We start from the raw sequence: 13,555 nt of genomic DNA, 5'->3' as shown, positions 1-13,555 counted from the left end.
CCCTTGGTCCTTCAGGGGATTCAGCTAGCTCACAGGCAAGCTGAACAGAATGTCTCACACACACAGGTTACAGCAGTAATGGGAAAAGGAGAAATGAGCCTTATATTCTGGATAATTTATGAATGGTAATCCAACATGGAAACGTTTTATACTTTAGAGTAGGAAACATCCTTTTTCCCCAGCAGCTCTTGGCTAAATTCATCAGAATTGAGGATTCAAGTAACTAGTCAGACGAAAATAAGGTTGGTAGCTGGAGGTGAACTGAGCAGTGTGTTTCACAAGGACAAGCACTGAGCTGGAATTTGAGCTAAATGTAATCACAGTTAATAACAGTGCAACACACATGTATATGTAAGTAAATTTACAAAGTGATGACCTACATGTCTGTTACAAAGATTGAAAGAACTGAGATCTGTGCAGAGAGACAGACACTAGAGAATTTATAACAGCCAACAGGATAAGAAAGAGAAAAAGGAAGTCCAGGACTCTGGACAGCAAGAAAGACACTTAGAACATACTAACCTGAATTCACCTGTGTAATTTATTTGACTTACATGTAAAAATTATTAAACTTTAAAAAAACTGAAACAGTTCAATGTGACCATGGCTTTCTTTCCCAGTAGTGACAGTTGTAAGACAACAGAAAGGAACACAATCAACAGTACAATATGACAGGGGCAAAAAGCCACTGAAAACCAGCTTGTACTTAATAAGAACAATCACATTTTCTAACAATGATGCACGTAAGCAGGCAGCGAAGTAGAAGGCATTAAATAAAATAATTAGAATTTAATTGTATTAGAGTGTGATTAAATAGACAGGACCAAAATCATAGTCAGTCTTATGGGGATCATGAAAACTCTCATCATTCAGGAATGCTGCACAGCCCCTCGTGCACTGTGTTTAAAAAACTAAGAGCTCTATTTGTTCCTGTGAGCAAATTACCTTTTTGCTAAGCTGCTGATTTTCCTTTTCCAGTTCCACAAACTTTAGGCTGCTCTCTCTGGAGGTCAAGGAGGCATCTCTCAGCTCTTGGATTGTGTTCTGCAAGCTCTGATTATCCTTCTCTAACTTCAGTATTCGACTTGAAGCACATTCATTCAACTCAAACACAAAGGACTTTCTGGCTGTTGAGACATGAGAAGCAGAAGGTGGCCCTCATCAATTCACAAACATCTCCTTCTGAGGTGCACAAGATTCACTTGGATGAAGATTATTGCTGTCAGTCTTACAATTTCAGCTTGACTGGTAAGTAAATACTTCGTTAAAAACAGAACCCATTTTCACAGATAACCATTAATATCTTTAATAAATAGGGTACTATCTGAACAGCCAGTCATCTCAGAAGTTGCTTACTTAACTCTTCTTAAATTTGCCTTAGTCGTGTTGAGAGTGCATCTAATGTTAGTAACAAAACATACTTTAACACTGTTTCATACTTCCATCAGAGGAAATAAACTGAGGCAAAAAGTAAACCTCTGCTAAGTGTTTGCTAAAACAGCAAAGTGGTGCACTTCCAAGAGCTCGTGAAAACCCAGGTATTCAATCACATTTAATAACGGAAAAAATTCTTACAAAAGAGAATCCAGTGCTTATCTTCACAGCTTCTTCATCACAAGAGCATGCTGAATCACAGAGAATAATCTACTACTAGGTACCAGGCACAGGACACGCATCAGAATGCTGATCTGAGAAGTGCCTGAAGTTGAAATCTCAGAACTAACAAAATTTATTCAAGTTTTACAAAAGAGATGTTATTTTACTCAATGCTTGTAGATCAAAAGTCTCACTAGCTCTCAGCCTCAAAATCCATCACCCAAGCCTCACTGCTCTGTTAATTTCTCTGCACAGCATTTGAATAATTACAAGAGCAACCTTCTTGTTCACATGAAGTAATTGCTACCCATTACCTCAAAACCACATTTCATATGAAATTGACTTTAACGCTGTCCTTAAATCTAAGAAAATTAATAACTCCTTCTAAATAAGCACTACAGCACCCTGAGTACTTTAAGTTGGGAACTTTCTGACATCAGTAAAATCCTGTTTGTCTCTTTTATGGAGCATCACGTGGAGAGCTTTGGTCAAGTGAAGACTCAAATAGTTAACATTAACCAAATACTCCAGTTGAGATCTGTTCTGAAGTGAAGCCCACCTAGATTACTTTTTCCCATGCTTATTTTTAAAATTATTCTTAAATAAAATTTACCAAACTAGCTGGTAAAATCTTCTATCTGCCACCCTTGCAGACTCAACTTGATGTCCAGGAATGGGAGATTTTTCCAAAAGAGTTTATGCAGTCTGACTATTTGTACAAACAAGCTGTATTCAGAACAACAACATGGATTGAAATAAAACTTCTTACAGAATTATTGTAAAATCAGAACAGCACTTCCATGAAACAAATTCTAAAGTTAAATATTCTTTAAAAATAAAAAAATCCGTCCTTCATAGTTTTATTTTCCTATGAATACAAGTCTGTGGATGTTCTCAGTTCCTCATTCCTTTTCTTTGGTTAATCAGAGGGTTTCTGAAGCTCCAGTGCTAAAATGCTTAACATCAGGGCAGTGATACATCACTCAAGCAAATTTTGAAAGTTATGTAGCACTTAGTATATAAGAGGTAACCAGCATTCTTCCTTCTATTACATCAACAGTGAAAACAAATCAGGAAGGGAACAAAACTTAGTATTTTAAACAGGCCATAAAATTCAGGTATTTTTACATTTTCTTGAAATACTGTTGATGAAAATGTCTAAGTTTTGAGAGAACCACGTTTTCCCCCCACTAACCCAATAAGCAATATCCTTGATTACACAGGAGGAGTAATAGAGTGACATTCATTTCTCAGGCTAACATAACCTGCTTTTCAAGATTATTATTTAGAAGTAACAATTACCTAGCCATTAATCTTAGTGAAGAGCACTCAGATCCTAGAGAGCAAGAAGATTTCAGAATTGGTGTCAGCCACACACAAAGCTGTTTTACAAAACAAAGCTATTCCAGAGTTTCACTGAAAACTTAACATCTGCTTACTCTAATTTATTCCTTTGTCTTCAAGTTCAACTGTTCCTAGTACACAAAGCCAAACATGCAAGTCTTAGCAAAATAAGGTGAATGCTCAATAAAAGCTGCATGTCGAATTAGAGGATATAGCTTATATTTCCAAAGTTCCACTTGGAATTGTTATTTAGGCTGGTATCATAGACAGAATAAATGTTCAACATAGAAACCAATGATAAAACCCATCCAGCGATGAAAGAATTTGTTATGTTTGTGATAGTTACGGAAATCAAATCAACCACTCCACGAAAAAAAAAATCAGGCAGTTATTTTAACTGCACACATTTTTCAGTATCTAGTAAAAATAATGACTTCAGCATACATTACTTCCTGGGACTTAAAACCAGTTAATTGTCTGTATTAACTCTACTAAAGATGACAGACTCCACCCAACCATTCAGTTAGAAATATTCAATGTGACATTTCTGCTGTGTCATTTACAAAGCTTTCTTTAAAAAAAAAATTCATTGAAGTGTGATACTTAAAAGTCACTCTCTCAGTGATGAACAAAATGAAAGCAAAATTTATGATGCTTTCAAAGGAAAGTGAAAGGAAGAGGAATACACTTTAAAAGTTAAAAAAAAAAATCAAGGTCAAAGTCAAGTGGCTGAAGCTTTCCAATCTTGGATTCAACTTCTGTTCCCATCTCGGTCAACCAGTTTATTCTGAAACAGACCACAGACACCATAGCCACCCCAGCTGGTACTCACTGTCTGCAAGATCAGTGCTTTTAGACAGTTGTTCTAGTTCCCAGCCTAGGTGTGCAGACTCGTTCATGCTCTGTTTCTGTGCAATCTCCAGGACCATGTTCTCCTCCATCAGCTCTTCAATTCTCTTCTTGTCTGTGTCCCGGTCCTGTGCACGACACATGAATGAAAGCATGTTCAGCTCATCTGTAACGTTCTAGGCTGAGCTGCTACAACCACAGTGTATGCTGAGGGTAGAGGAAACTCCTTAAACATTGTGGGTTTGTAATGAAATACATCTTTAGCATTAAATGTTTGCTGTGGGCTACCGATATAAGCCACAGAAAGCAAAGCCCAGCTGGCCCTGTTCAGCACCAGCTCTGGTCCATGACACTTGGAGAGAAGGGGATGGCAGCAAGACTGGAGGATGACAGGGCCACTACAAGTATGGCAGACTGGATTCAAGAGCTAAATCTCCAGAACTAAGTTCTTCAAAAACATGTAGCATCATGCTCTCTGATACACTGGAAATATTTCAGACAGAACCTTGAATTCTGCAGCTTCAACTCATGTCATCGAACTTGGACAGAGTCATATGGATCAGCAAGTAACATCTGTCCCACAACTAGAATTCTAACTCCTGAAAACAGATCTGGAGAATGAATCTGTTGTTGCTACTTGTGACTATTTGAGCCATTTGCTTTTGTGGGAACTAAAATGCTGCCTCTGGTTCTCAACTTTTTAGAAACCATAACCCAAAAATTCATCAAGTCACCCAGAAAAGCATGCAAAATTTCCAGGAACTTGGGAAAAGCTGAGCATGACAGGACCTTTATAATACCCCGAATCACAGAATCATAGAATAGTTTGGGATTGAAGGGACACTGAAGATTATGCAGTTCTTGCCATGGGAAGGGACACTTCCCACTAGACCACATTGCTCAGAGCCCTGTCCAACCTGGCCTTGAACAGTTCTAGGGACGAGGCACCCAACAACTTATCTGGGAAACCTCTTTCAGTGCCTCAACACCCTCACAGTAAAAATTTCTTCTTACTATCTAATCTAAACTACTCTCTTTTAGTTTAAAGCCATTCCCTCTTATCCTATCACTATGTGCCCTTGTAAAATGTCTCTCATCATCTTTCTTTTAGGCTCCTTCCAGATACTGCAAGGCAGCAATGAGGTCACCCTGTACCCCCCTCTTCTCCAGGCTGGGAAATCCCAATTCTCTCAGCCTTTGCTCACAGGAGAGGTGCCCCATCCCTCTGATCATTACAGAGACACTCCCCTGGACTCACTCCAATAGGTCCATGTCCTTCCTGTGCCGAGGACCCTGCAGCTGGATGCAGCACTCCAGGTGGGGTCTCACCAGAGGGAAGTGGAGGGTTAGAATCCCCTCCCTTGCCCTCCTGCCCACACTGCTCTGGATGCAGCCCAGGACACATTTGGCTCTCTGGGCTGTGAGTGCACACTGCCAGTGCACATTTGCACCCCAAAGTCCCTCCCAGCAGGGCTGCTCTGATCTGTTCACCCCCTGCCTGTGCTGATACCAGCAGTTGCCCTGACCCACGTGCAACACCTTGCACTTGTTCAGCCACATGAGATTCCCATGGGCCCACTGCTCGAGCTTGTCCAGGTCCCCACGGATGGCCAGCCCATCCTTCAGGTGTGTCAACCACACCACTCTGCTTGGTGCTACCTGCCAATCCAGTGACCATGCACTTGACCCCTTTGACAATGTCATAAATGAAGATATTAAGTAACACTGGTGCCAATATGGCTCCCTGAGGGACGTCCCACCCCTTGTCACTGATGTACATCGAGATTCAGTCATCCCATACAGCATCCTCCACGTTTTTATTTCCAACAGAACCTGTTGAAAACCCTGTACAGATAAACCCACAAAGATTCAAATCATGGTGGGATAAGAGGAGGACTGTTAAGTAAAATATGAGTATTTATTATTTCTAGTGGGTTTATGAAGTTCAGTGTTGTTTTTGTTTGTAGACAATAGTCTCCCACTTACTACCTTTCCTTATTATGAAGCAATAAACCGTATCTCTGATTTACACATAAAGAAATTTTTGAATTTTGTGTCTTTTACAGTGGTAATAGATTCTTAAAGATTATGTAATGGCTGGGGATTTTGTTTCCAAAAAGACAGACTATTTACTAGAGTAGATTTAATTTCCTACATCTAAGATTTCTACTTAAACAGATTTTAGTATCCCCATTAACAAAATGTATGAAAGCAGTCTGTATTTTAAAATTGTGATATACCTTCTGCATAAAATAAAACTCAGTCTCATACAAAGTACACTGGCCATATCTACACTATTTCAAGAATTCATGTACAGAAAGATCAATCTAAAAACCCTCTTCAAAAAGCACCATCGATTTGCCTGTCTCCACTACTTTCTGTGACTTGACTTTGTAATGCAAGTATAAAAATGAAAGTGAAAAAATCAGCATAACGAAAAATGAAGTGCATACCAGCTCCACATCATGAAGTTTGGATTTCAACTGCAAATTTTCCTTCTCTAATTCATGCAGCTTATCACCACGAGCTCTTGCCATAGTTAGCTGTTCTTCTAGCATGGCCTTTGTTTCAATTAATACAATGTTATCCTCTCTTAATTCCTAGGGAAAAAAGTAACAATGTTAATTTCTTACTGACTTTTCAGAGACCAAGTGAATTTCATCAAATGACATTGCAAAAAACAAGAAGGAAATGAAACATGTTTGTTTCATAGAAAGACTTTTACCTAGTATTTTAATGAGAGATGATACTACATTTCATTACCTTTAAGTCATTATGCAAGTAAATCTAATATTTTTTAGGGTTTTTTAATGAATTTTACAAGCTTAATGGAATTTCTTTTGCTTTATATGAAGCTAGATCAAGAGATGCACACGGAAGAGCAACTGTTCAATTCCAATTCCATTGTTATAATACCAATTCCTTTGCCAATTCATCATAGACCATTCCCAGGTTCAAAATAGATTATGTACTTTCAAGAGATGGGAACAGTATCCATGAATACATTCAAGATCCACATTCCTGTTTCAGTACACTCATGTGAAAATGTCTGTTTAATAAAGTTTCTCTCTCTCTCTCATGAACAGAATTTTAATTCACTTGAACAGCAGAAGTTGTTTTATACTTAACACTCCCTGCAACTTCCCCAGTCAACACATGAGCATGAACTGCACAAGCCACATCACTTACTCATTAGAGCTTTTGGATCTGGTTTTACTGAGTAGAAGTTTAATTTATTAATTTGCTGTAGCCACAGCATTAGAAATGGGTTAATTATAGTGCATTGCAACTGTTCCTTGCAAATAACAAATGAAACTCTGTGCATTCAAGTATCTTATTCTGGAAACATGAAATATGCAAAGCATGAAATCTGGCCATGAAACATTGGTCATGTTTTAAACACATTTATCAAATATGTCTCATTTTAAGCTATAATACCTTACTGCTAGCTTTTACTTTTATTGATGCTGCCGTAAGTCGTGAGTCCAAGACAAATGTTCTACGGCAGGAATGCTTTGGCACTTCAAGGATTAAATGGATACAGTAAGGAATTTTCCCCAGATGAGTTACAACTGGGCAAGAAGCAGATTGATTCTCTATAGAAACTTTGTCATTCTCCAATTTCCTCCCTTCTCTCCCCCATCCCTTCTGCTGTTCTAATGAAATATGCAAAACCAGAAAATGTGCAAACAGGACAAGTTTATTCCTGAATAACAGAATTCAAATGTGATGTCTCTGCTGACACAGTGTTCATGTCTGGTCTCAGACCACAAACATCCAAACCAAGAAGATTCCTGAAAGATCACCAGGCATGAGCAAATCACTCTCACAGCTTAATCAGCAACTACCTTCTCATTTTTTGGGGTGGAATCAGTCTTAAGCCGCCTTATATGGCTCACTTATTTAAAAAGTAAACAAAGAAAAAAAAAAAAGAAAAAGAAGAAAAAAAAGATAGATGTAAAGAATGAGTTAAGAAAGAGTGTCTGATGACAACCACTCCCCCCTGCCTTTTGATACTACAGGGACCCATAATTTTAAAGCCTTTCATAGTCATAGCTGTTTGTTGCAGCTTTACTGTATATGGTATAATGGGAAGTCCACCTTATGCAGAACCATACTGCCCTTGATCTCCCAGTGGGTCAGCTACCAACTTGCAAATCATGAGAGAAAAAATTTCCCTACTACAGTAGCTTTAAAAGGACAAGTATGTCAGTGTTTGTGAAGAGGTTAATTTTCAATTACAATGTCTGAGTATGCAAGTAACTAAAATAACAATAATACTGAAACACTAAGGTTACAGAACCTGCATTTTGGGCCAAGTCTGATCTAACAGGGTCACTTCTGGGTGGACAAACTTAAAAGGCTGACACTAAACAGATGACAGACCAGAAGCAGGACATGGCATAAAAACTGCTGGGTGTTATGGAAGCTGCCAGAATATCTGTAATGAAACAGCAATGTGCCACGAGTTTACCTTGCTAGATCACCACATTCAATCTGGACCACAGCCCTAAGAACTAAAGTGGTGTCTGACCTCAAAGACATGACCTCATAACTATCCTTAAAACTGCCTACCCAGCAAAAACTAGTTATTTTAGTGTCTCATCAAGAGTCAAACTATGTGCCAAGTACATACACAAATGCAGGCTCTGGTACAAACCACATGCCAGTGGGAGCTGCAGTATATGGAAAACTGAAGCACTTTCCATTGAGTGCCCAGGATGGGCAGTCATGCCAGTTCAAAGTAGTTCTGATGAAATATTAAATTAATAACCAGGTGTAAATGCCTGCTGTGATGATGTAGACATTGCTCACTCTCAGATCACCATGATCTGAGGTTGTCTTAATATTGAAAAGTTCATATAATTTAAATAATTAGTCCATGGGAGCTTTGTAGTGTTACATCTCTAGGCCTGGGAATCAAAGCCATCCTAACTAAAATGTGTCAGCACTAACATCTCCCAGAAGTTGCTGGAATAACACAGCTGACCTAAAAATCTATCTGGCTACAGATCACACTTGTTAGACAGTCAGCAGGTGGTGATCATGGGGTGGTGCAGCTTCCACTGGAATTCCAGTTCATTTTTAATTGAATTAACAAATTCATCAACATTATTTGATAAGTTTATTTTAAAATCAAGAACAAAAACAGTTGGCTGTAGATTTTTTTTTGTGTAATACACTGACTATAATCAGCTTTTGCAGTTTCTAGAACGAATTACGTATTGTGGTTTGACGCCCTTATCAACTGTAACTTGAAATAGCTTTAAGAATCCACACTGTGCATTCAGATAGTTACAATTAGCTCTGGGGATAAGTGGTTGCACAATCTGGGTGTGTTGCCACTGGGAAACATTCTCAGAAACTAAAGTAGCAATGAGATTGTTTAAATCTGAAAAGAGAGAATTTGCACATGCATCCAGACCCCAGTTCAAACCCTTGCATTCAGGCAGTTCAGAAGTTCTTGCTACTGAGCCATAATACAGTTAACATCTTGTGACAATCAAACACTGAACACTCATACAACACCATACAAGAGATGTTTTTGCTTTTATTTTTATTTAATTGACAAAATATTCCTCCCATCATCCTGCATAGAAATTTGATTACGGTGAGAAGGAGAAAAACCGGGCAAAGTGTACTCCTTGGCCTTAGAAAATAATCTCTGGAACAGCAAAAGGTTCAGTGGAGATGAATCCTGGAAGGGAGCTTTGCACTGCAGACAAGCACCTCTGTGGAAGAAGCTCTGCACTGAGCTGCTCTCTCACAATCACAGTTGTAACCTCATTAAGCCACCCCAGCAGGAAGGCTCCAGAGGATATTCATGCTCCTTGAACGATAGTTCAACTAAAATGTCACACCTGAAGAACTTGTCAAGACATACAGAGAAGGAAAACACCACACAAGCCCTAAACGTGTTACATGGACATACAGATTTAAACTTTTTGCACTCCTGCAATACCAGGAAGGAAAAGATTTTAAGAGCTCATTTAATAGCTTTCTGCATTGATGCACAACATTAAATCCTCTTCTTTTTCTCACCTGCCAATCTGGCACTGCTTATTAACAACCCTGTCAAGACCCTATGAGCCTTTAGATATCACATTACCATGGAAAAGTGGCTGATGCTGAACACACCTACATTTTCACTGCATGCTCTGGATGATTTGTTCAGGTCTTAAGGGTTAGAGCTTAGCAAGCCACTGGCAACTAGAAATGCCATGAAATGAATAAGCACTGTACTGTCTAGAGGTAAAAATCTCTACCATGTTACATCCCTGAACAAACCTAAGCAGAGAATGTACTGTCCCCAGACATTAATTCTTCTTTCAGAGGGGCAGAGGACTCGAGCCAGATCTAACAGAAAACTGAGGCTCCATGGGAAGTTGGATACTGGCTAGTATGCACAGCCTTTGTGCTACTGTGACCATAAAAACAGAGCATAGGGCCCTGTGGAATCCTCTGAATGCACCAGTCTGAGACCAATGGAGTTTGCCTGCAGCTCAATGCTGTCAATCCATGGCTGAGCCAAAACGTCATCAATAATGGGAGAGGGAGTGGTGAGAATGTGAAACTCGCTGTCTATTCTATTCTATTCTATTCACCCTGCAGACAGCTGTGCAATCCTCTTGTCCATCAGAAAAGCTCACCTCCTACAATAGTGACTTTTGCTAAAGGCCACACTATGGCTCCAAACTGGACACATGCCAGATGGATGAGAAATATTCCTGGTCCCACTACTGTATTTGTGCTAGTAATGGCTGGTATGGGGCTGTGTTTTGGATTTGGCTGAACACAGTGTTGATAATACAGAGATGTTTTTATTACTGCTGAGTAGGGTTCATATGGAGTCAAGGTGTTTTCTGCTTTCTGTGCTGCCAGACTGGCAAAGAAGTTGGGGGTGCATGGGAAGGTGGGAGGAGACACAGCCAGGACAGGTGATCCAAACTGACCAAAGGGTATTCCAGACTACATGGCATCATGCTCAGTATATAATGTGGGGAGCAGAAGACGGAAGGGAGAACATTTAGAATGATGGTGTTTCACTTTCCAAGTCACCATGACACATGATGGGGCTTTGCTCTCCTAGAGATGGCTTAACACCTGCCTCCCCATAGGAAGCATTGAATTAGCTCCTTGGTGTGCCTTGCTTGTGCATGTGGCTTTTGCTTTCCCTATTAAACTGTCTTTATCTCAACCCACAAGTTTTCCAGCTTTTACCCTTCCAATTCACTCTCTGATCTCACTGGTGGGGTGTGAGTGAGTGGCTGTGAGGGGCTTGGCTGCTGGCTGGGGTTTAACCATGACAGATAACACATTACCAGGAGGCATCCATGGAGAGCCAGCACTCATCTCTGACTTCCACAGTTTCACCAAAAACTGACAGGGTGGAAGAGAGAGAGGAGAATTAGAAGGAATTTTAAACTGGCATGAAGGTCTCTTAACTGAATGCTGTGTTAATCACGATTAGCAGTGCAGGAAACTGCTGGCTCTGGGACAAGCAAGGAGGCTACCCCCTTGATCTCAGATGATGGGGAGACAGAAACTCCTCTCCGAACTCCAGGTAAATTATCTGAGCAGCAGGTAAAGCCAGGCACCCCCAGTGCACAGTCAGAAGGGGAACACCAGAATAGCTCACTCATAGCCAGTGTGCCAAGGTAGAACACAACTGATTTGCCACCTTGAGGGAGGAAAATAGAGAGAGGCAGAGCTTTGTACTTCCTAAAGCAAACCGGTAATTACCAAGAGGCAAGATAGGCTTTTGTAATCTATTGCTACATTTAATAACCATCCATTTTAGCAAACCTATTCATAAGAAGCAGCAGCTAGCTTCCCCCTTAGGTTAAAGAAGGGGAAAAAAATCACCTACAAAGTAGAGTTTATAGAGCAGAAAATAAGGTCTGTGCTCTCAGCCAGAGGCCTGGCAACATCACTCTTCTACCTCAAACTTGGGATTTTATCCAATTATAGTGAGGCTGTTAATTACTGAACCTCCATTTTTCAGCAGTCTGGATATTTGACTTCAGCTGAAGTGTTACATATGTGGATTACTGGGAGTTTTGGTGTGAGTTCCTCAAAGAACTGAAAGAACAGAAAGCAGGCGCAGTCCCACCTAAATTTAACATCAGCCATGCTGGGCCAGTGAGTTTGGCCAGACAATCTCTAAAGTCTTTTGCAACCTAATTCAATTAATAATTCCAGGATGGGCATAGCTGTAGGTGACTAAGCTGAGTAACTGACATTACTACTGGAACAAAGCCACACACTTCTCACTGACATAGTGCACTCATGACACTGAGGAGGATCCAATTTTTTTCTCCTTTCTGCTACAAGTAAGAGTTGCAAAAAGGGGTGGCTAGAATTTGTCATCTGAGGTCATCCTTAAAAATGGCATTTTAACAACAGTTGCATCTGCTACAAAACGCTAAGGAAAAACACCCATTCACTTAACTAATTTATAGACGATATTTAAAATGTTGGTCCAAGGAACAACTCTGGAACAGAGGGAATTTACCCTATAAACTAAAGATCTGGACTCTAGAAAAATCATCCTGAAAAGATCTGTCCTGTTTAGCCACATAATGCTGAACTAAGCAGAGTTCTTTAAAAGTATTGGGCATTTATTATGTGGGCACCAAGTACTTCCTCTACTGAAAGAAGTTTTAATTATGCTCAGTCAATAGCTATGATGTACATTATGAAACTTCTATTTGCTCTGATGTTCTGCTACGGTCAGCTCAATGACAAATGACATATGAACTAGTAACACAACAAAAGCCAAACATTAAGGATTACTCAGCAAACTGTTCTAATTTTCACTTGCCTCCATGCGAGCTTTGTAAAACTCCACATCATGAAGCTTCTCCTTGCACCGAACCAGCTCCATCTCGAGCCTCTCCACGCGGTTTGCCCTCTCCCTCAGAGCATCGAGCTCATCTCTGTACGCTCGGGCAGAGCGAGCATCCGAGGAAAGGTGCATGTTCTGTGAGGGATAAGCAGGAGAAAATCTAAATTAATACTTTTAAGCATGTACTTTAAACTGTCTCTTTTTTTTGTACTTACTTACTGATTGTAAGCACAGACAAATAGCATTCCCCTGGTTAAGGAGTAAGAATTCTCCTGGAAGCCAGTAAATTCTCTAAAGGACTGAGAGGTTCTTCAGCCTGTTGGACCTCTGACATTACTAATGCCTGATGCTGTATAAGTGTAAAATCCTAGGAGTGCTTCATGCACTACTAGGCTATTTGCAAGCTGAACAGATTAGACTGCTCTCAACAGTTGATTGCTGCTCTGAACATTGCAATGCTATGCCACAACCATAATCCTTAAACAGCCTGCTGGACTAAGTTCATTTCTTCATTATAAAACAGGCATGGTAGTGATTTTAGCCTCATGCTGAAACAGGACTTTTTTTAAAATAGGGAAGATTGTCACAGTAAAACAACCCCATCTCACCTCTTGCTTTATTTTTTGCAGCTCTAGGGTGAGCTGCTCAACTTCATGTTTAGAATCTGCAAGCTGCTCAGACTTCTCTTCCCTGGAAAGGATAAAAAAAAATCTCAGTAATTTTTTTTCTTTCAACAATATTGATTATCTGGACACTGCCAGGAATCTGTAAAGAAAGAGAAAAACCTCCCAGCATATTCTTTGTTATGACAGCTTCATCATTTTCTCATGATACTATACACATAACATGGATCCAAGTTTGCAACTCTGTTTTTATACTATGTTCCTATGTTTAAATCTCATTGGTGCACCTGCTGTC

The 13,555-nt window shown here is 39.8% G+C and overlaps 1 protein-coding gene across 1 annotated transcript in view; it reads right to left on the bottom strand.

Annotated features, from left to right (window-relative positions):
* The window catches only part of CCDC88C (coiled-coil domain containing 88C), a 95,513-nt gene that overhangs the window by 30,842 nt on the left and 51,116 nt on the right, over positions 1–13,555 (bottom strand). The window contains 5 exon segments of the mRNA XM_066321920.1: positions 946–1,127; positions 3,773–3,917; positions 6,243–6,389; positions 12,614–12,772; positions 13,246–13,327. Of these exon segments, the coding sequence (XP_066178017.1) occupies positions 946–1,127; positions 3,773–3,917; positions 6,243–6,389; positions 12,614–12,772; positions 13,246–13,327 (715 nt within the window).

This window comes from Sylvia atricapilla, chromosome 6, assembly GCF_009819655.1.
Source record: "Sylvia atricapilla isolate bSylAtr1 chromosome 6, bSylAtr1.pri, whole genome shotgun sequence".
Lineage (NCBI taxonomy): Eukaryota > Metazoa > Chordata > Aves > Passeriformes > Sylviidae > Sylvia > Sylvia atricapilla.
This window is presented reverse-complemented; position numbering and strand designations above follow the sequence as displayed.